The following is a 24,372-nucleotide window of genomic DNA, read 5'->3' as shown; positions in this document are numbered from 1 at the left end:
GTTCAGCAAGAACCCATGGACAGTGCTAATAGAAAAGAAAAACTTCATTGACAGATGAATGAGCGGTGGAGTCCCACAGGGGCTGGGTAAATTTTACAGTGAGTATTCGATGCCCATCTCACTGTTTTGAAATAACCAAAGAAATAAATCTAAGTAATACTCTTCAGAACATCTAACTTTTCTGTGTAGCATTTGAATGAGTCGATCCAAGGGAATTTTTGGCCAGAACCTGGTTAAATATTATAGTCTGCCCCCTACCCCACCCCACCCCCACCGCAAAAAAAAATGATGTCTTTGGTTTTTTGAATAGTTAATGTAGAGACCTTCTTTTTAGAAATAATTAGGTAGTAGTTCTTGTCTTTCTTTGCACAAAAATAGAATTTTACTCTTCTGATTCTATAGAGAAAAGAGATAAAAAGAGATGATAAGACAGGGAGTTAATTAGGAACAAGCTAAAAAGACAGCTTGGTCTTATCCCTTGGGACATATCTGTCTGACCTATCAAAAGACCATCCCGTCTCTGGCTCTTTAAATAATATCAGGGTTCAAAGTCTGCCAACTTGGAGCTCTGTCTTACACTCAGACAGCTTTGCCTATAACTGATTATTGAGAACAGAGTCAAAAGCTGAAAACTGGTATGTGCCGTAACCCTGTGTGATTCCTGAAGGCTTTGTCCACGTGCAGGCAGCGGGAGACAGAGTGGGCAGCGGGGATAGAGCCACACCTAACGTGGGCGACAGTGGATAGCCATGCCTACAGCCTGCCTATTTATCCTGTCTGTCGAGCTGAACAGTCCAGATCGCAACGTGCCATCTCAAAGTGTTTGTTGAGTGCCTACCCCACATCAAACACTGGAATTCAACAGTGAACAGGAAACCACCGCTGCCGTTTAAGGAGATTATGGTGCAGAGTGGGAGATTATTAACTATAAAGTGGTAAATGCACATTCGGAGGCTCTTTATAGATTATTAACTATAAAGAGCCTCCGAATGTGCAAGCTCATGCTGTGGGAGCGCCGTGGGGGGCAGGCCGGGAGGGAGGAGCGTTAGAAGAGGTTTTCCGAGGAGGTAATTCAGAACTCAGACCAGGAACCAGGCATGCGAAGGGCAGAGGGGAGGGGTGACAGAAGGTGCTTTTGCATGAAAGAAAGCACGGCACATTGGAGGAAATAACAGGATAAACTCGTGACTTGAAGCCTTGAATAGGAGCCTCTGGCTGTCCCTGCACAGTCCCCTCCAGATGACCTGCCTCGTGGCAGAGACCGTGGTAATGGATCCTTCTAGATAATGGGGCAGCTATAAGAGTCCATCTCTATTCCATCTTGAAAGAGCCCAGTGGACACGGTGGGCCTCAGGACCTCGTCCTTGTGGCACAGACATCATGCAAACCCAAACAGCTGACTCAGATCTTTTTCAAACTGCCCTGTCACCAATTCCTGTTACGTCGTCGGAACAAAAAATCAGCTGGTACTGGTTCCTCGCCACCAGCAGGGGAGCAGGCTTTACATTATTAGTCTACTTCTCCCTAAAACCCTGCTAGAGAAGCCAGGGGAGCATCTGACCACAGTGGGTACAATGGCTCCAGTTTTCTTAGGGAGACAAATTTAATAAACATAAACATGGCTCATGTCGAACCATTCGAATTTGCGGTTTACACATGATCATTTTTGAGCCAAATTATATTCACTATCTAAACTCTATGCTTATCTTTCAATGGAAAACAAACAAGCATAGAAAAATTCCTGATATACAGACTGACAACTGCTTTATTTTTTCATCTCAGTTCCAAAATGTAGAACGAGAATTTTGAGAAATATGTTCTTCGACATAAGCGGGGGAAAGAGAAGGCTATAATGCCAGACTCGCTGGCTGACTCGATTTGCTGGGTAGGAGGGAGGCGACTCACAGGACCGGGCGACCGAATGAAAAGAGGCGAAAAGTACCAAGTCAAAGAACTCAGAAGAAGGGGCAGAGTCGAACGTTCTAAATTTGCGGCGCCTGCACAGTGTGGAACCCTTGAAAGGGCCATTAGATCAAACAAGGGGTTCTGATCTGCGGAGGGGAGCCCAGCCTGGAGACACGGGGTTGGGAATCACCAGCTTCTCGTTAAGAGCTGGAGATATTCGTGGGGATGAGATTGGCCCAAGTAGTCAAATTGCAAAGAGAAATAAAGGTTAGAGAGGATTAGGACTCAGCAAGGGGTTTAGTTATCTGCTGTCGCATACCGAAACGACTTAAAACGACACACTGTTCTTTTCTCACAGTTTCCGTGGGCCAGGAATCCAGGCCTAGCTGAGCTGGATCTTCTGTCCCACTGTCTCTCCCAAGTGCAAGAAAGGTGTCTGCCAGCACTGGGTGCCATCTGCAGGCTTGACTGGGGAAGGATCTGCCTCCAGGCTCACATGTTTGTTGGCAGAATTCAATTCCCTGAGGCCTGTTAAACTGAGGGTCTTAGTTCCTAGCGGGCTGTTGGTGAGAGGCCACCCTGGTTTATCCCTATGTGGGCCCCTTCAACATGGCAGCTCGCTTCATCAGTGAGTGCAAGACAAAAGGCAGCAGAGAGAGTCTGATAGCAAGAGACAGGAAGCACGATTATTTGTCACCTAATCACAGAGTGACATCCATCACTTCTGTCATATTAAGAAGTTAGAGCAAGTGACATCCTAGCACACTCAAAGAAGAGGGATTACACAGATGTGACCCCCACGGGGTGGGGACCATTGCCCATTACAGAAGGACTCACTGGGGAAAAAAAAAAACAAAACGGGAGATCATTAGATGCCTCTGGCAAGAGCAGGTGTGGTGAAGAGTTGGGCATAGCAGCCCCAAACTGCTGACAAAACGCAAAGAAAGTTTGACTTAGAAAAGAAACGAATTTGCAAAGACCCAAGACCCAGATTTGTGGCCTGTGCAAGCTGCAGCAATGCGCCCACTTTTTAAATCTCTACAAAGTTAAGCATCTGAAGAGGCATTTGAAAGATCTCTGGGCCTAGAGCTAGACAGTAGTAAACAGAAACCGTTGGAAAAGCTACAGACAGACATACGCAAAGTCCAGTTGCCACGGCTACTCCGGGGCCACCTCGCTGAACGCCCCCGACACCTCCTGCCTTGCTTAGCGGCTTCGCCCAACAAGCCTCTCTGCAAACAACCTCCTCTCCTCCGATAACACCGGTAGGAACTCACACCATCCTCTTAACACTCTCGCCACAAGCAGTACATTTTCCATGACGTCAGTCTCCCTGCTCTTCCTTGAGCCCTGGACCCTGCACACAGCTGGAAGCAGACACAGGACATATGGCCGATGGTTCTGGGGGAGTTGATCCCCCAAAAAGGAAGTTATGCCGGGAGGAGAGTGGAGGGCGGGCCTTCCTGGCCCAGGGACCGTCAGTCAAACAGCTGTCCCTTTAAGCTGGCCCTGCCCGAACATCAGGGAGCCTGTCTATTCGCTTTGCTTTGTACCAGCCAGCGACCGTGGTTTTGGCGATGACGTGGTGCATCAGTACAGAGGGGCTGCAGCTGGGGATTCATGTTTTCCCTTAAATGTGTTTAAATACAACTTACATTGTTGTCACGTTGTAAGTTTACAGATTTAAAATGAATTGAGACCAAAACCCACTAGGCTGTGTTTCTGGGCAGATTAAGAAGCCAGAGAAGCAAAGCCAGGCCCTCCCTGTGTTCAAGAGCCATCGCGCCCACACGTCCCAGAAGCATTCTTCCTGTAGGAAAAATAAATTCGAAGTGGATTTTTAACTTCGGTCCTGTAGAAGCCCAGAGTTAAATTTAGCAAGGATTCCACTTAAGAGGTATCGAGCCATGAAAAGCTTTGGGCAAAATTTATATAATCGTGCTACAAATTACATTTGTTCTTTTAAAATATTACGAAAAGCTAGTTACTATTTAGGGTTTGATTTTGATGGCAAGAGCACACAGGGAGCTGAGCCAGCTCCAGAGGAAGGGACACAGAAGGGCTTCGCTCCATTAACCAGAAAAGCCCGCTCAGCCAGAACTCCGTCATCTCCTCGTGTCCCACTGGACCAGATGTCATCCCCATGCGTGTTTAGTAGGGTCAGTGAGAGAAGCAGCCTATGAACTCCTCTGGTGCAGCAGACGTTGTGTGCGCTGGCAGAAGGATGCTGTTTGTCCCTGTCCCCTGCCCTGAGGACGAAAGCCAGGGAGATGGGTAGCAAAAAGTCTCCATTGGAGAAATAAATCAGTTTGCATTCATCTGATGGAATACCACGCATCAAATAAAAGTGATGATATTGATCTACCTTTAGGGACACAAGAGTATGTTTGTTATACAGAACAAAGTAAATAATGGCAGATTTAAGATCGTGGGGGCGATGGCTCAGTTGTGTGCATTTGTCAACACTCGTGGGAACTATTCACCAAACGGAGTTAATTTTACTGTGTGTAAACTACGCCTCGAAAAGAGCAGACTATAAAATAATATTTACAGAGGGATCCAGTTTGTGTGTGTGCGTGTGTGCACGTGTGTGCATCAGAAAGGCTCCATACCCAATGTCAATGGTGGCTGTTTCTATTATAATTACAGATGGTTTTTATTTATTCTGTTTTTCTTTTTTTGTTTGCCTCTTTAAATTTTTCTCAGATAAATAGGTATTGCTTTAATATTTTAAACTATGAGTAAGGAAGCACAAAAGATACTCGTGTTCCAGGAAGAGCTAATTTGGAGGAACGGGGAGACAGGACGAGGGGCCTGCCCACCGCTGTGCATCATGGGAGTTAGGAGGGGAGCCCGTTTGTAAGAAGAGCCCACAGTGGGTGCCCAGCAAATGTTCCTCAGACGAATGAGTGATTACAGTGGGTTGTTTTATCCCAAATCTCTAGTTTAGTAATAACAATGCCGCTCTCATTTTGGAGCCAATATATTAGCAATGCACACACATAAATATTTTAATCTCCACTAGAGTGACAGCCAACTAATTGCTTTCAAACCACACAGTACCCACATGTTCGATCTGAGCTCTTTCATCTTAACTTTCTTCTCATCCTCACCCTTATCTCTTCCCTTATTAATTTGGATAGAGAAATAAATGACCACAAATGCCTTGGCGCCACGTGTTGTTAGGAAGACAGCTTATGTGCATCAGGCTGAAAGGCAATCAATGAAAAAGAACAACCAGTCATTCTCTGCTGACTCGGCAGCAGCCTCCTATGCTGAGAAACAGCAGGCAAAACAGCCACAAGGCCAGCCCTCTGTCCTCGGGGACGCTGGTCGCTCTGCGTGCGAGATGATCAGACCCTTCCCAGAAACCTGCCAGCCTGACAGTCAGCCCCGTGTGTGTGTGTGTGTGTGTGTGTGTGTGTGTATGTGTGGTAAATGTGGTGTATGTGGTTGTACGTATGTGGTGTACGTGTGGTGTGGGGCGTGTGTGTGTGTCTGTGTGTGTGATGTGGTATGTGTGTGTGTGGTGTATATCATATGTGGTATGTGTGTGGTGTGGGGTGTGTGAGTGATATGTGTGGTCTGTGTGTGTGTGTGGTCTGTGTGTGTGTGTGGTCTGTGTGTATGTGTGGTGTATATCATGTGTGGTATGTGCGTGTGGTATGTGTGTGTGTAGTATATATCGTGTGGTATGTGTGTGGTGTGGGGTGTGTGAGTGATATATGTGGTCTGTGCGTGTGTGTGTGTGTGTGGTCTGTGTGTGCATGTGGTGTATATCATGTGTGGTATGTGTGGTGTGGGGTATGTGAGTGACATATGTGGTCTCTGTGTATGTGTGTGTGTGTGTGTGTTTGTGGTAAATGTGGTGTACGTGATTGTAGGTATGTGGTGTACATGTGGTATGTGGTCTGTGTGTGTATGTGTGGTCTGTGTGTGGGTGTGGTGTATATCATGTGTGGTATATGCGGTGTGGTATGGGGGTGTGTGTGTGATATATGTGGTCTGTGTGTGTGTGTGTGGTGTATATCGTGTGGTATGTGTGTGGTGTGGGGTGTGTGTATGTGTGTGGCATATATATGTGTGGTATGTGTGTGGTATGGGGTATGTGTATATGTGGTATGTATCGTGTGGTATGTGTGTGGTGTGGGGGGTGTGTATGTGGTGTTTATCGTGTGGTATGTGTGTGGTGTGGGGTGTGTGTATGTGTGTGGTATATAGCATGTGTGGTATGTGTGTGGTATGGGGTGTGTGTATGTGGTGTATATCATGTGGTGTGTGTGTGGTGTGGGGTGTGTGTATGTGTGTGGTATATAGCATGTGTGGTATGTGTGTGGTGTGGGTGTGTGTGTGGCGTATGGGTGTGGTATGTGTGTGGTGCGGGGTGTGTGGTGCGGGGTGTGTGAGTGATATATGTGATCTGTGCGTGTGTGTCTGTGTGTGTGTGTGGTGTGTTAGACACTGCATGGATAAGATTGGGATTATATAGCTGGACGGATGGAGTTTGGGGCCCACCTCAGCGGCCTTGGGAACATATTAATACACGGGATATTTAATGCAGCCACTCGATCAGTTGTTTTTTTCTGACAACTGCTAAGCTCTTGCACATAGTTCAGACCCAGAGAGGTCACTAGACCCCTTCTCTAGCCCACTCATTTTGCAAATGAGAGAAGGGCGCCCAGCCTCGCACAGGGAGCTGGCAGCTCCGTGTGCTGGAGTGACAAACGGGACCTGCCCGTGGGAGACAACGTCCACGTACTTCTGAACAAAGTGGGACGTCCCTGAGCAACCTCCCTGAACAACATCTTCTCCTCTGAGGCCTTCGGCCGTCATGTTTTTTGATCATTCAGTATTAAAAACCCCTGTGAAGATAAAGCCACATGGGGCCCAAAGGCCTGGCCAGGCCCCATTTGCTAAGTGAATGAGGACATCACCTACAGAAAAAGACCGCTCGTCATAGGCCTGTGCACACGACAAGCCAGAGGATGGGACAACCAGCACGGACCCTGCTAACGTTGTGACTAAGGGAAACCTAACGGACAGCAAAGCGACCAGACACTGAGCATCAGTCTGGGACAGCCAGGCAGGCCTGCCGTGCGCTAAGCCAGGATTCCTCACCTGCCCGCCTGCCACACACTCTGTGCCCGCAGCCTCCTTCAGGACCCGCCCGCCTCCCGCTACCTGTGCAGCCCCGTTTCCCAGGCACCCATCGTTCCCCAGTGTGCTGTTCCCACCCACACCCCTACGCCTCTGCACCTGCTGTGTCCTCTGCCGTGGGCACCGTCCCCCATGTGACCCTTCTGGTGAAGTCCTCCTTCAAACTTCAGCTCGGCCATCACCCTCTCCAGAGAGGAGCTGTCCCCTCCTGCCCCGCTCAGCTGTGTGCGTCCCTCTCACAGCCCTTGCTACGAGTTTAGTGGTGTCGTTCGCATGTCTGGCTCCCTCAGGAAACTGGGGGTTCTTGAGGAAGGGGCTCGTCCTGACCCGACCCTTAGTTCTGCAGTGAATGGTAGCTGTCCACAGATAAGTGAATAAATGGCATTCTGAAGAAGTGTATTTGTCATCTATTACTAAATAACGAATCGGAGAAAATTTAGCAGCTTAAAACAATACTGGGTTTTTTTTAAATCACATTGGTTCTGTGAGTCAGGAATGCTGGCACCGTTTAACTGGGTCTTCTGCTTAAAAGCTAAAGTTCAGGTGCGTCATCCAGGCCACGTTCTCATCTGGAGACTCAACTGGGGAAGAATCACTTTCAGATTCCCTTGAGTTGTTGGCAGAATTCATTTTCTTGTGGTTGTAGGACTGAGGCACCAGCTTCTTGGGTCAGCTGGAGGCCGCCCTCAGCCCCTTGTCACGTGGGCTCCCTGCCTCATCACTTCAGCAAGGAAAGTCTCCGGGGAAAGACCGATAGCAGAACAGAGTTTCACATACTGTTACATCATCGCCGAAGTGACAGCCTTTCACCTTCTCCGCATTCTGTTGGTGAGAACCAGGTGATAGGTCTCACCCACATCAAGGGGAGGGGATCATAAAGAGACACAAAGGTAGGAATTGTGGGGGACCATCCTAGAGTCTGTCCACCACACGAAGAATAGAGTAAGTAAATCTTGCTGGTAATTTCTTGGCTTTGTTACAATTACTGTTACTCCTTTCTCGCAGGTGGCTTTGCTGCTGTTGGCAGATCGCTTCTGGAACAAGGTGCAGCGTCAGTGGCCTGAGGTCCTTGGAAAGGAGAATCCCTTCAACCCCCAGATCAAACAGGTGTTTGGAGACCAAGGAGGACACTGAGTCCCTCGGTGACATGCGCTCCTAAGGAGCTCAGGGAAACAAAACCTTGGGTAAACTTACTCAGCAAACAGTGATGGGGGCTGCTGTGTCGCAGGCTCACAGGACGCTTCCTTAGCCGCATCTTTGCAAAGTGCTTTTCTCTCATTTGAGAGCATGCCTGAGTGACAGTACGATTCTGTGTGCTTCTGGATCAGCTCCCCTCCACATGACCCTCAGATAATCTTTAATAAAGTGCATCAGGTACCATTCCAAGCAAGAGAGTGTCTGTGCCCTTGAATGGCTAATTGTTCCTAAAACCAATAAGAAATCCAGCATGTTCAGTGACTTCCCCTGGTCTTGGTGGCCAGGGGCCTGACCCTCCGTGACTGTTGACAACGATGGCTCCTCCCAGCGGAAGGCTGCTGACAGGCTGCCGAGAACCTTCACTGTACAACATAAATCTATAAATACAAAATTGGGTACCGACTTGAATATGTAGTTAGAACGAGTGAAGAAATCACAACGATTTACAAATTTTTAAAAGTTCACAAGTACGTAAACCCTGAAGAATCCAGAAAAATGTGACAATTCTTTCTTTAAAAGATTTTCTTACATATTTGGCTGCATAATCTGATCACCTCTTCCTATAACAATGACTTTGTGATTTTATCGTCTATAGATAGAACAGAAAATAAAGTTTGTTACTCACTATTGATAGTTTAAAAGAGCTTTTTTCAGCTACGCAACTTATTATTGGTCAAGCAGTCATGTACATGTTTAGGATTGTCGTCAAACTGGGAAGACCTTTACCAAATTTCTTTGGCATGGGAAGTGTTAAAGACACAGTCTCTATTTGTAGTACTGTTAAAGTTTCATGTCCATGTAAGCACAGGAATTCTGAAAATTCTGCTGCATCCCACCTTATTGGTATGTCACCTCCCTTGCCCATCTCTGAGTGCAACCACGGATTTGGGGGTCAGTCTGTGTGCCCCCAGCATCACCCCTCAAGCGGGCACATCTTCCTGCATTCTGCCCTCAGAAGCTGTCTTGACACAGCCCAGAGGTGAGGGGCAGTTCCGCGCCCTGATACCAGGGGCCAGCGAGTGAGGACACCAGCCTCTCCCTTTAGTGGTCAGAATGCACAGGCGTTCTCTGTGCTCCTCCGGGGCTGTTGGTGGCATCAGCCTATTTTGCTCACAGCAGCGACCGCCTTAAATGACGTTTCCTCCTTCCCTGTTCATTCTGCTTTCTGGGATGGCTTCTTAAATAAACCACCTGCATGCAAATCTTTGTCTCAATAAAGACAAATTAAAATGACGGTATGCATACATAATTCTGGCTACTTTATTATTGACCATATTCCTGATAGGGAGATACTTCCCTTTGGACTCGGCATGAATTCGAACTCAGGGTGCCCATCCGATGAGTGGAGGACGTTGCCACAGACTAGCATCCGGCTGTGTGCATTTCCTACCTTGCTTCTCCCCCACACACTTCTTGTGCCAGGAGCTTTGGCACCTTTGTCACAATGCTTGTGGACAATAGGACTGTACCTGGAAGCCCAATAACCTAACCATGCACAGAAATGACTGCAAACCACAAAAATATTTCAAGCTAAACTCAACTCAAATGGATATCTGCTTCAACTTCCCCAAAATTCCTGTGGCTGCCCCAGCGCCCATAGATATAAGGGCAAGTATGACAGAGAGAGCAGCTGTGTTTAAAGTCTCTTACTTTTGCAAACTTCAGAAAGCATATGACCATGTGAACACATTGCTGAGACCCTCCCAGGGGTCGGGAAGGGACCCCAAAACCTAACCTTTATCATATTTACGGTAAATCTACCTCTGGTCAAAAGATTAATTTGTCAGGTTATGTGGGAGCTCCAGTTTTAGGGATCCCAAAACCCTTAAAATGTTAGAAACCTATTAATTTCTGTCACCTAGAAGGAACCCTTGATTCAACATGACCAACACATGTCCCCAGGAGGTGGACCAACAGGCGACCAACACGACATCAGGTTCCAAACGGGAAATACGAACTAAGACGATGAATTGGAGAGTGTGTGGTGTGGGTGAGCTGGGCTGTGGAAACCTGGGGTACCCCCCTCCTCCTGAGGGGTGTGCCCGCTTATACGACCTTGGTAATTGCATTACTGGTTTAGATGTTTCAAAATCTGTTACTTTGAAGCGCCAAAATACTGATCAATAATTGTTGTAGTGCTGTGTTTTTAATTTTTTTAATCTGAAATCTTAATCATTTAGTCTCAAGATACACCCGGAGAACACTGCACTAAAATTTTGTTTTCCTTTAGAAAAAATTCTGTTCAATCCCTCCTCTCTTTAAAATGCTTCCAAGTTAATTTACTGCTCTTCTAATTTCTATTTTCAAGAATATGCGTGAAGCTGATTATCTTGTATTGCTTTTGCGGCTCTTGAGAGGATAGAGAATTCATTTTAGGCCCTGATCTTTTTCCAGAAGACTCTGGAAAAAAAAAAAGGGAGGTTTATTTTCAAAGGTTGGGGAAAGGAGAGAGCAGTTAGGGGAGTTCAGGGAGGACAAAGAGGGGGTTCCCAGGCTGAACCGTCCTGCGCCTGACCTTTCTCCCAGCCTGGAGGTCATCTCTGTCCCCGCCACTTGTTCCTGTTTAAATTCTCAAAGGTTGGGGAAAGGAGAGAGCAGTTAGGGGCATTCAGGGAGGACAGAGAGGGGGTTCCCAGGCTGAACTGTCCTGCGCCTGACCTCTCTCCCAGCCTGGAGGTCATCTCTGTCCCCGCCACTTGTTCCTGTTTAAATTCTCTTAGGAACTGAACCCCCCACCTTGGGGAATAATTTAACAGGTTCCATTTTCCTCATCTTCCCCTGAATGGCTCAGGTGGGAAGACAGAGGCACCTGGGTCCTGAGCCCCGACCTCACTCCTGGGGTCAGCCCCAGGAAATCCGGAGTGGGAGAGGATGGTGCTCCATCTCTTTTTCTTATAAAACACCAATACAGCACAAAATAAATACTAAGTGCCCTGTCGTCAGCACAAAAACCGAGCCCAAGGCCAGGACCTCTCCCCGGGGTGGGGAGCCCGCGGGTGCGGAGCCCTCGCATCTGACTCCGTGTTTTCTATACCCCGCTTCAATCCAGACACGCTCCTTCCTTGGGAATCCACCACGTCCTTCTCTCTGGCTCCGGGATGTTCCATCCCTATCAGGTGCTCTGTGCACATCTCGTCACTTGCGTCCCGAATTCATGAGACAGCCGCAGGTGCTTCGGCGCTGGCAGCCCTTGAACTACCGTCGCCAGCCCTGTTTTTCAGAATCGCAGCGTGTGAGCGCTGTCCTCTGAGAGGCACCCTGAAGGCTTTCCTGGCGTGACTGGCATCCCCTTCCCCGATTCCTAGAGTGACTCCCGGGTGAGACACGCCGGAACCTGGACAGAAGCTCCATGACGTGAGAACCTGGAGGCTCATTTTCACCCCCTGCAGTGCCTGGCCCATGAGAGGTGCTCAGTAAGCCGTACTGAGTCGATGAGTGAGTGAAGGAGGCATCGGGGTTGCTTTCCAGGTCACACTTTGCTATTTCTCACTAATTAAAAACCAAAAAGCGATCATCGCAGCGTTGTTAACAAGATATGAAAGCAACCCAGGTGTCCGTCGGAAGATGAATGGATAAAGAAGATGCGGTACACATTTACAATGGAATATGACTCGGCCATAATAGAGAATGAAATCTTGCCATTTGCAACAGCCTGGATGGACCTAGAGAATATTATAAGTGAAATAAGTTGGACAGAGAAAGATGAGTACCGTGTGTTTTCACTTATATGCAGAATCTGAGAAACAAAACAAACGGACTCATAGAGACAGAGAACAAACCAATGGTTGGCAGAGAGGAAGGATGTGTGGGGTTGGCGGGGAAAAAGGGGAAGGGATTAAGAAGTACAAACTTTCAGTTAAATAAATCATGAGGATGTCATGAACAGCATAGGGAACAGAGCAAATATAACTACGAATGGTGACAGATGTTACTAGATTTATTGTGATCACTTTGTAAGGTATATAAATGTTGAATACTATGTCATACACCTGAAATTAATAGGATATTGTATGTCGTATGTCAACTATAATTTTAAAAAAATTTTTTTAAAGTAAATAAATAAGAAAAACAAAAAGGAACCTCTTTTTTTAACGCATTTAAATTAGTCCCATTGGATCACACTCCTTGTGGTAAGAAAGACAAGAAAGAAAAGCAGTCACCAGAGAGGATGCCTTCCTCTCTGGCACCCTTGCTGGGGAGACTTGGGGCTCCTGTGTGATCTTCATCTAAATACCCCAACATCATATCGTCATTTGTTTCTCCTATTTAAGACCAGTCTTGCCCTTCGTTATTGAAATGGGGCTCCTCATTTTCCACATAAATAATTATTGAGAACATCTATTTCTCCACCCACCCCCAGGGCATTCTTCCTTTTGGGGTAGAGCCTTTTGGGTTCAGGCTCTGGTGAAAAACATTTTCAGGCGCAAAAGCCGATCAGCTAATAATCTTTACATGAGGTTTGCATTGCTACACGACATAACAGCACCCGAGCCCCCAGGACTTCTCCCCCACTCCACTGTCTCACCAAATTAATCCCACCAGAGAAGGGATTCTTAACTGGAGCCCAAGGGACTCCCTCCCTCCAGAATTAAGAGCACCTGGGAACTCGAATGGGAGGAAAACTGTCTTCACTACTCTCTAAGTAAAATTTGACATTTGCTTTTATTATGAATGTAGGACACAAAACACAATTGTATTTTTAGCTGAGTTTGTCACTAATATTTTCATACCACGTCGCATTTGTTACAGACACAGTCAATCCTGATTAGTCACGGCAGCTGTGTTTTATGAAGTTGCCTTGAACACTGAATTAGCAAATCCTGAACCTTTGCTCCTGGGTTGGCCTAGAAATACAGGGCTACAGCCCGGCAAGCCTTGGTCACATTTTCATCAACCAGTCAATACACGACCTTGTTTTATGTGTGTTTTTTTGTTTAAAGACACCTTATTTAATTTATTTTTGATTGGTTAACATTGAACACAAGGCTAACAGCACTATAACTCACATCTAAAAGAAGCTTATCTACGTGTCTATTTTCTCCACAAGGCACATCACAGCCTCCTGGCACTGAGAGGCACCAACGGCACCTAAGCACGGGAAGACACTGTAAACAGCGCAGTCGCCAACAGAAAAACAAAAGTGAACAAATGTGGCCGTAGCTATCACGTGAGAAGGACTCGTTCATAGTGTGAAAGTTAAAACAAGAAGGCAGAGCGTCACCTCATCCAGCTTCAGCCGGGAGCCTGCAGGTCAGGAGACAAAGTTTTCACCGCTCGAAGGACCGCAGACGCGCGGTGAGTGTTGCTTTGGGGGTCACCAACTCATGTTAGCAAGTGGGAGAATTCGCAACGATAGAATTCACAAATAATGAGCATTGGCTGTATCTTTAAATATTGTTTATGGCCATCGATATATTGAAACAACTGTCGTTATTAAACTCATTAAAAAATAAGGACGTGAATTAATGTATGCCTATATTTCAAAATATTTTTAGCGTGATATTCGGTTTCAATACAATTGATTTTCTTTGTAATCATATATATATATATATTTTTTTTTTAATTTAAAAATGTGCTCACAAGGATTCCACATCTGAGAAGGGGTCCCCAGGCTTCCCCGGCCTGCCAGGGGGGCACACGACACAAAAAGGTCGTGTGGCCCACGCTGTGGGGTGGTGAGAACTCCACAGCTGAAGGTCTGGAAGCCCTGCCCTGCGTGGCTTGTCTGCTTCTGGTACAGGGGTCTGTCTGCTCAGCATCATTTACCCGACATCTTCCACCTGGAGCCTCTTCCTCCCGCTGTGGCTGTGAGCAGCCTGGGGGCATCGGGCTCTGCGGAGCCAGCTCGGGAGGTGTCGCTGAGAGGAAGCGGCCTCTGCCTTACACACTCGCTGGCGGCGTCAGAGAGGAAGAATAGAGTGCCCGCTCCTCCTCGCCCATGCGAGGCTCCATGTGAGGCAGGACGTCTGTGGAATCCTTGTGAGCACAACGACCAAGGCAGCGCCTCACCCGGGCCCTGAGACGCTGTGCCGACTTTCCGACGAGGATGCGGGAGGATGCGGGAGGATGCGGGAGGATGCGGGAAGATGCTGTTAACAGGTCGGGTTCGCGTGGAATCCGAGCGCCAGCCACGCTGGCCTGGCAGGATGAACTCCTCTCATCTGATCTGGCGGAGGTTCCAGCATAAATATTCATACACTCAAGGGCTCCTTTAATCCGGTCCTTTGCTTCGGGTAAGTGGGGGTGGGGAGAGGTTGCTCTTAAAGCCCGTTTTCTGGGTCACTTCGTAAAATCGCATTATCAAAAAATAATGGCCTCATGATCACAAATCTGCCGTTAAGGAGGACTGCTCTGCTGAAGCTTTGGGATAAATGGGAATGCAGAGGAGAAATAAAGAGCACGAAATGAGGCTTGCTGAGGATTTGGGGGTGCGTCGTGCTCCTGGCCGGCTGCTTTGCTTATAATTAATTACGAGGAGCATTTACAGGAGCCATTGTGGCCTCAGAGCACTGCCGATGTAATGGGATAAGTCTGCTGGGGGAGCAGAGGACTTTTGTGAGATCGTAAGTGAAGAACCCAGGCTCGTAACACTCTCATGAAAAGGACAAAACTCTGCCCTGCTGCCTCCTGGAACTGGGGGACACATTAGAACACAGTCAGTGAGTATTTCATGAAGCAGCAGGCTTTGGGGGCACACGTCTGGGTTTGAGTGTCATTTAAGCTCCTGGTGCATTAAGATGGAAGCAATAATACCTGTTTTCCAGCACTGTTCTTAGCGTTTACAGCAAGGCCTGATGTTTACAGAGGGCTAAGTGACGTAGGTTATCTCACTAACCCTTACGACAACTACGTAAGGAAGGTCCACCATGCTTTTACAGATAGAGAAATGGAGGCAGAAAGCAACTAAGTAACTTGCTGAAGACTGCACAGCTAATACACGATGGATCAGGAACTCGAAGGCAGGCTGTCTGGCTCTAGGATCCATGCTGCCAGCCACCAGGCAACCTTATTAAGTAATATAATGTTTGTACAACGTGACAGGTAATCAATCAACACTTGCTCTCATCGTCTCTCTAACCAGGGTTTGGTTTGGCCACCACACATGCCGGAGTCTGCTTTGTCTACAGAATGAAACCAGAACTCGCCAACAGAGCCCGTGTCTCTGCGGGCTCGCTTCTTTCCTTCCCATTTTTTTTTTTTTTTTATCCTACATATCAGCCGCAGGATGACAAACATCGGCAGTGGCTAAGTCTCCAAAGATGGCTACAAACTGTGGCTGCCACCAAGAAGGCAAAGCTGCCGCTTTCACCCGCTCAGATCTTAGAGCCACCTTGGAGAGAAGTCGCTGCTGAGAGAGAAGTCCTGAGGAATGAGACACCATGTGGAAGAGAGAGGCCAGATGGAGAAGAACCGAGCTGCCTCAGCCCACACCGAGGCCTCGGAGGTGTGGACAAGCTTTCTTGGACTTTGCAGCCAAGGCTGCCTCCAGCTGGACGCAGCCCAGTGGACGATCCCAGCCAAGACCACACAGAGCCCAGACAACCCACAGACTCATGGGGTGTCATACACTCTTCTTGTTTCAAGATGAAGTTTTCGAGGGGGTTGTTACGCAGCAACAGTGAACTGAACACAGGCCAAGCCCTCGCAGAGCTCACGTCTTTCTATTGCTGTCTGCTCAGCCTCATTCTCTTCTCTCAGCGGAATGTTCCTACCCATTCTGCAAGGTCCAGCTCACCCCACTGTCGTCATGGCCGGGAAGATATAGACATATTCACGATCTGCTGGGGGGCATAAGCCTTCCTAGGATCAGGTTCAGCTGCTTATGGATGAGATCCAAATGATAATGCTTTAATAAGAGAGAAGGTTATTTCTCACACATAAAAGATATCGCTGGGAGGTGGCGTGGGGCTAGAACGGGACTCCACGATGCCGAGAATCGAGGCTCCTTCCCTTGTGTTGCCTTTGGCACTTTGTGACTCAAGATGGCATCTCGAAAAAGTGCTGCCATGACTGTGCCTGAGCCAGCAGAGAGGGGACAAGAAGGGCCACGTCCCTCCCTCGCCAAGAACTGCCTGTTGCCACAGCCACCCAGCTTCAAAAAAGGCTACAAATGTTTGTCTAGCCACATGTGCAGCTGAAGATAGGGATTCTATTACCAGGAGAGAAGGGAGGGTGGGTATAGAGGGACAAGTAGCAGCCTCTACCCAGTGTAAATTAGAACCTTCCTAGAAGGCAATTTGGCAATACATGTAACCCACATGTCAGCTCCCCGCTCCCCTGCCACTCAAAATGTGGTCCTCAGATCAGTATCATCGGCATCACCTAGAAACTTGTTAAAAATGAAAATCTTGGGTCACCTACTAATGAGTCATAATTTGCATTATAACAGTATCCTCGGGTGATTTATTTGCACACTACAGTTTGAGAAGTATTCGTCTAGCCAGTGGTTTTCAACCCTGGTTACACATCAGATTCACCTGGGAAACTTTCTAAGGCCTCCAGATGCCCAGGCCTCACCCACAGGGCATCTGATTTAATGTGTCTGGGAGAAATCCAGGTATCTGTGAGTCTAGTGTGCAACGAAGGTGACAAACCACTGCTGTAGGGTAGGCTCTATGAGGACAAGTTTGTCTCACTGTAACTCCTGAGTCAGACCCAGGCTGCAGCCTCTTATTTGCCTCTCTGGAAATCCATCTGGGACTTCTGCTGTCTTCACCAGACCTCACCCCACTCTTCACGTTAGCTGTGTCTGTGCATACTTAGTCATGGTTTGGGAGTAATGCAGGTCACACTGCAGCCAGTATGGCAGATGACAAAAAAAACCTGCACATCACACATCCCTGCCCTTCAACGCCCCTCCCCCGCCACACCTGGAACTCTCCCGATGGGTCCCCTGATCCACAGGCTCATGGCCACCCACCATATTGCTCAGTTCTGCTCTCCTTCGACTCCCAGCTTGAGCCCATATCTGAAGTGCTCTGGAAACATACACATTCTTATTTTATTATGCAGAGCACATTATTTCTCCTCCCTTTACTCTCTGGAGGTCTATCATTCCCTATTAAATGGTTCATCGGGGGATTTGCCTAAAAATCTACTCTAGAGAGAAAGAATGCCTCTCCGTGGGGAGACAGAAGAGTCTTTGGAAATAGTGTTTTGAGCCCATATCTGAAGTGCTCTGGAAACATACACATTCTTATTTTATTATGCAGAGCACATTATTTCTCCTCCCTTTACTCTCTGGAGGTCTATCATTCCCTATTAAATGGTTCATCGGGGGATTTGCCTAAAAATCTACTCTAGAGAGAAAGAATGCCTCTCCGTGGGGAGACAGAAGTGTCTTTGGACATAGTGTTTTAAATAATAATAATAATAACAACAACAATAATAATTAATAATTAATTCCTCTTTACCTTACTCATTTCAAATCTTTTAAAATTCACCTCTGACTCAGAATCCGGAAATCATTTAAATATTTACGAACTTACTTCTTAATAGAAAAATGTTTATAAGGCAAAAGTATACCGTAAACAGAGTCAAAAGACAAATGAAAAAATGGCAGGAGGGAGAGGGGAGGATGCGACTCATTTCACACAAAAGAGTTAATCTTTCCAATGTATAAAGAACTTTCAAAAATGAAGAAGAATATCAATAATTCAATGTTTAAATTGGCGGAGGATATGAATGGGCAAAGTTCACAGAAGAAATCAAATGTCTGTTGCATGCAAGAAAACATGGAAATGGGCTCAACTTCCATCGTCATGAGATAAATGCAAATTAAGCGACTCTGAGAGACCTGCGGTTTCTGGCCCAGTGTGTAAGGAGTCGGGAGGTTGTCACTCCAGCCCAACAACAAGTGAAAAGCTGAACACACCGAAGACCAACAATTCTTCTTAGATCTGTCAGAGAACTGAGGTCACAGGGCAAACCGCTGCTCCCAGACGGGCGGATGCAGAGAATGACAACTCAGTGGAGCAAAACCCCAGCGGCAGAAATTTCCACAGGAACTCTACTGGGACATCGTGTGTGGGTCTCAAGAAGAAATTAGAAAACATACTAAAAGGCGAAAAACACAGTTCGAAGAGACAGAGTAAGCACCTGACCAGACTCAGGTGGCATGAAGTTGGAATTATCAAATTGGGATTTAAAAATAGAGGCTAAAGCAAAAAAAAAAAAAAAAAGGAATTTAGAATCTAAACACAGACCTGACATTCTTCATAAAAATTAGCTAAAAATGGATCATAGGACTAAAAGCAAATCACAAAACTATAAAAGATAACATAGGAAACAATCTAGATGGGTTTCACAAAAGAAGAGCTTTTAGATGCAAGACCAAAGGCACAATCCATGAAAAAAATTTGATAAAGTGGACTTCATTAAAATTAGAAATGTCTGCAGTGAAAGATGTGATCGAAAGAACGAGAATACAAGCCATAGACTGGGAGAGACTATTTGCAAAACACGTATCTTCTACGGGACTCAGCCAAAATATACAAAGAGCTCTTAAAACGCAGCAATAAGAAAAAGAACAACCCGATTTTAAAAAATTGGCAAAAAATCTGAACAGATACCTCACCAAAAAAGATATACACAAGGTAAATAAGCATGAAAAGATGATCCACATCATATGTATGAGGGAACTCAATGTAATACCACTGGAAGTCTATGAAATAGCCCCAACAGACAACACCAAATGCTCCTGAGGATGTGGAGGAACAGGAACTCTCATTCATTGCTGGTGGGAATACAGAAGGTTACGGCCACTTTGGAAGATCGTCTGGCAGTTTTTTACAATTCTAAACATACTCTTACTATATGATTCAGCAATCCCTTTTCTTGGCATTTACCCAAAAGAATTTTGTCTACACAAAAACCTGCACAGAGATGTTTATAGTATAGTACCTTTATTCATAATTGACAGAACTCGGAGACAACCCAGATGTCCATAAGTGAAAAAAAAAACTGATCAATTAGACTTTAGGTGGAATTAATATCATTCTGTTAAATTAGACAAAATATATTACTTGTGCTCATCCAGAGACAACACAGACTGGAAGAAAATATTCACAAAATGTATATCTTACAAATGATTCCAGAATATTTAAAGAATTTGTACAACTCAGTAATAAAAAGACAAACAAGCCATTTTTTAATAAGCAAAAGATTAGAAAATATGCTCTATCAAAGAAGGTATACAAATAGCCGATAAGCCATGAAAAACTGTTCAACATCCTTAGCCATCAGCGAAATGCAAATTAAAACCACAGTGAATACCACCTCACACCCACTAGCATTACTAAAAAAGGAAAAGGCTGACAGCGGCAAGTGTTGACAAGGATGTAGAACAATTGAAACTCTCATATATAAGCACTACTGGAAAAATGTCTTGTAAAACTAATTATAAATCTACTCTATGACCCAGCAAGTTCGCTCCTAATTATTTACCAGCATATGTTTACAAAAGGACTTGTACAAGAATGTTTATAGCAGCTTTTTTCATAATAGCTAAAATCTGGAAACTGTCCAGATGTCCATCAATAGGAGAGTAGATAAACACATGAAATACTAGTCAGCAATATAAAAGAAACTACTGACACACACAACAAGAATAGGTCTCAAAATTATGCTGAATAAAAGAAGTCTTACACAAAAGAGCATTTACTGTAATATATATATTATATAACATATATGTAATATATAATGTAATAGTCTAAAATAATATATATGTAATATATGTATATCATATATATATATGTGATATATATATATCACAGTGAGAGAGAGGAGGGGACAGAGAGAGATGAGGCAGGGAGGAGGGAGAGAGATGAGATTCTAGAACAACCAAAATTAATCTATGATGAGAAAAATCAGAAAAGTGTTTGCCTGGAGTACAAGAAACTGAGGAGGGGCATAAAAGGACTTTTCAGAGTGATGGCGCTTTCTTAATAAAGGTTTGGGTTACACAGATGCATACACTTATTAAAACTCATGGAGCGGAACAGGAGATTTGTGTACTTCGCTGTACGTAAATTTTACGGACACCTGGGCAGCTAGGTGTGTGAATGCACGAATGCCTGTATCCGGTGTTTATCTTTATAAGAATAAGTCAAGGAGGATTTCTTAAACGCCTTCAGCATGACATATAGATGCAGGTATATCTATAGATGAATCATTTTTCTAACAAATTTTGAAAGTCTATAAAAGGTCACTGGAAGAATCCATTAAAATGTTAAACAGCTTCTTGTGACTTGTGATTTATGTTTTTACAGGCCTATAAAAAGAGTTTTGTATCTGTGCAATAGCTAAGCTACTGGTTTCATTACAAGAAAGAAATATCAGGGGGAAAATGACTATAAGCTCCTAAACTTTAGAGTACAAATAATACTATAATTTGGAAGAGGAAAAGACATGAGAGAAAAAGCATAATTAGGATGTAAAATAGGAACATGACCCATGAATTACCTTGAAAGCACAATTTTAAAATATAATTATCTTAATTCATTCCCATCCTGAGAAACGTGCAGATAAAGCCAATGGTTTCTCCCTGGCTGGCTGACAACTCTGTTAAGCCAAGTGACTTCTGATGTCCCCCTTTCAAAGAAGCAGAATTCCTTTATGGGGGAGGCCAGCCCGGTGCAAAATTTGCAAAAGGAGACGAGAGACATCCATTAGATGTCAGATTGTATTGCAGACCATGTCAAGCCTGATTAGCCTTGTGGACTAACTACACAGGGAGAATCTCCAACCACTGGAAAAGCTGACATTTGGAGCATTGACTGTTTGCTCTTCGGCACCACAGCCCTGTCCCCTCCCAGCCAGGCAGGGCTGCTCTGTGAAGGTGCCAGAGAGGGGCTTTATCTCTAGCCATCATCGTGGTGGAAGAGTTCATGAGGTCATCATGTTCTTTCTCACAGATCCCCCAATAAATCAAGAATAGTGCAGAATATGGGCGAAAAGCCAAAGGTTGGCAAGGAAGTTACAGAGTTTTAATTACTTTAGACTATTGAGTATTTTTAGTAAATGGGGGAAGCAGTGTAATATTTTGCCTTTTAGATTCAGGCCAAGGTCTGAATGTTGGCTCTGCTGTGTGACCTCAGGAAAGTTACTTAACCACTCTGACCATCTGGTTTCCCATAGTGTTATATCCTATATTTAACAATGGACATCTCTGGGAAGTCAATGAAATAGCACATGAAAAGCCCCTAATATGGCTCCACAATACCTTATTAGCATCCCCAAGACCCAAAAGCTCCTACGACTAAAGTTTTTCCTAAAACTTTGAAGGTGAGACCTGGCCTGACCTAACCTGAGGCTATTTAGTCTTTTTCTTTATTCCACTTACTGTGAACATTTATGTTTCTCTGCAGAAATATTAATGTTTTGATTATGGGGACTTGCCCTTGACCCTTCTGGAATATTACATAATATGCAGCATATACACCCTATTAGCTCTATAAACTCAAAACATCCTGAATTCCAAAGCACATCTTGTCTCAAGAATTTCAGATAAGGGATTGTAAACCTGTGTGACATCCTCGCTTTATTATTAATTTATAAATGTCCTACTCCTGTTTCGTTGCATAGTAAGACCTTCCACGTATGGATTTATGTTCAAATGGTTATGCGAGCTGATGATGGTTGCTGTTGAGTGCATTATATGCTATCAGTGAGTCGGGGGTCATCTTCCAGAAGAGAGACACAGTTTCTGAGCAAAGCATTCTGCTGCCTCCAGAAAGCCTCTGAGTCTCCAAGACACACATGTAAGGAGGAAAAGCTACGACCACCCTTGCTCAGAAACCAGCCTTGAACAAACGAGAGGAGTCGAGGACGGGGACACCAGGGAATGGCCACACCCTTGGGTCAGGTCCATCAGGAAAACCGAGATGACGGTCAAGTGACTTCCACTTTGCCTCCTAGCTGAGGTGCACACTGCCCAACTAGAGCTAGTCCCCCAATGGGCTAGCGCGGGCACTACAGAGCACGGCTTCTCGGCAAGCTTCAGTACTACATGGCTGGTCTGTAACGCAGCAGATGGTAAGGAAAAGGAAATGTTGAAAGATCTGACTTGTAGAAACTGATTTTTGAAAGTCGTATAAATTAAAGTGTGAGTACAGTTACAGGAAATGAGGAGCTCTCCATTCATTGCAGGCTGCTTAATTCTTTGGCAGAAGTTGTTCTGAAGGATGTAATATGCTTATACTCGTTTTTAACTACATATAAAGCTGAATAATAAAAACTTTAATTTGGTTGAAAGCATAACTAACCAATCTTTTCAACGTCTCTCAAATGCCACTGGGGAGGATACCAAAAAGACATGGCAAAACCTACCAGAGAAGCATTGGCACCATCTAGTGGTAAAACTGGAAACTGCATGTGTACGTGTACCAGTCTGGGCAGCTGTAAACTCAATCCTTATACTGAAAGAGGTTATTGATCCACAAACCAGAGTTATTTTCTCAACTGCTGATCTCCTTCCAGAATTCTATGATCAACCTTGCAAATTCACAATAGCAGACTGATCTATTCATCAAGTTTATGTTAAAAGAAGCAAACATGAAAAAAGCTTTATAAAGAACAATTTTATAAGAATTAAAACGCACATTTAGTCAACCTCGGAAACCTTTAAATAGCATCTGCGTAATCATTCTTAGTACTCAAATGTTGCCTTTGGGTTACACACAAGAATTAGGGAGATCTGAAAGGCTGTGGCAATCGTGAACATTAACAAAGGCCACCCAGATGAGAACAGGCAAAGGCTATGGACTCAGGGCTCGCTATAGCAAGGCAGTCAGCCACCATCTCACTGGCAGAGACTCAAAGGCAGGCAAGGAATGGGAAAGCTTTATAGTGAGGAAAAAGGGAAGGCTTCAGGGGTACCCCGGCCGGAGGCTGTCAGCACGGGGAGCTGGACAGAGGCTGACCAAAAGCACAGCATCCTATGCGATTGGTTAGGCTGTATATTTAGCTTTCTCTGATTGGCCCTCAGTTGGAATTGGGGGTAAAAATTAGGGAAGCTGTCAATCTGCTGTGGACTCTGGGCCAACTTCTGTTTTTATTTGTGGTCTTGTCATTGCCCATTTGGATATTCAGTCTCTCGCACCAAAGGCGACAGCTGGGAGGCCGGACCTCAAGAAGCAAATGCCCCATCGTGAGAGAAGATCAGCCCCCCCGTCCTCTGTCCACTCTCTTCTGAAACAGGGAAGGACGCGACAAACTAAGGCAAGTACAGCAAATAGGATGTAGAATCAAATATGTAATATTTAAATGTGCAAAGCAGCGTAAGAAGCACCCCCTCGGTCATGCCCTCACCGAGAGCAGTGATAACAGCCCTCCTCACCGCCATTCCTGCCAAAATTCTAACTTCTCTTCTGAGCACTTCACCACGGAGACCTGAACTTCCTTCCCGCTTGGCTAAGACACACCGCTGCTTCTCCAGAGGCCTGCCCATAGGTCGAATACAATATTACAGGCACCCCGTCAGGCAGGGTCCAAATTCAGACTTTTAATGCTCTTAGTAACAGTCATGAGCCCTTCGTCATATAAATCTGTAGAAAAGTGAAGTTTAATGCCCCAATTTCAAATAGCATGTCCCCACTGGTAAGCCAGTCATCCAGATTTTTAGCTCTGGGGATATAACTGTTGTATGTGTTTGCATTGGCCCTCAGGAACAGGCCTGCGATCCCATTATGCCTTAGACAAGTGTGGGTTGTCAAATATAGATTTAAGAAGATGGAAGGAAGGAAGGAAGGAAGGAAGGAAGGAAGGAAGGAGAAGGAAGGAAGGGAGGAGGAAGAGAGGGAGAAAGAGAGATGAAAAAGACTCAAAGACTATAATTAGAAATATATCTTTTTCTCCCACCCACTCTCCCTTTAAAATTTATTCAGTTATATAAACTTTGACTTTGGAATAAAGTACAAGTAGCCCCATGACTGTTTTTCTCACTTTCAGATAATAAGAAGTATTATGATCACTCTGGGTTTCAAAGCCAGGATTTGGTACTTAGAATGTCCAGTCTCATGTAATAGTCGAAGAATCCAACTTCATCAAAATTAGAGTTCTTCCCAGTCCCCCAGATGGAGCTCATAGGCCCGTTGTAAGTTAGAAGCCAGTAAC

General features: G+C 45.4%; 1 protein-coding gene across 1 annotated transcript in view; it reads left to right on the top strand.

Moving 5' to 3' along the window:
* The window catches only part of AOAH (acyloxyacyl hydrolase), a 131,908-nt gene extending 123,022 nt beyond the window's left edge, over positions 1 to 8,886 (top strand). The window contains exon 21 of the mRNA XM_006912066.3: positions 8,068 to 8,886. Within this exon, the coding sequence (XP_006912128.1) occupies positions 8,068 to 8,196 (129 nt within the window). The 3' untranslated portion in view covers positions 8,197 to 8,886. The remainder of the gene's footprint in view (positions 1 to 8,067) is intronic.
* Positions 8,887 to 24,372: the final 15,486 nt, after the last annotated feature.

The sequence above is a fragment of the Pteropus alecto genome, unplaced genomic scaffold, assembly GCF_000325575.1.
Source record: "Pteropus alecto unplaced genomic scaffold, ASM32557v1 scaffold21, whole genome shotgun sequence".
Lineage (NCBI taxonomy): Eukaryota > Metazoa > Chordata > Mammalia > Chiroptera > Pteropodidae > Pteropus > Pteropus alecto.
This window is presented reverse-complemented; position numbering and strand designations above follow the sequence as displayed.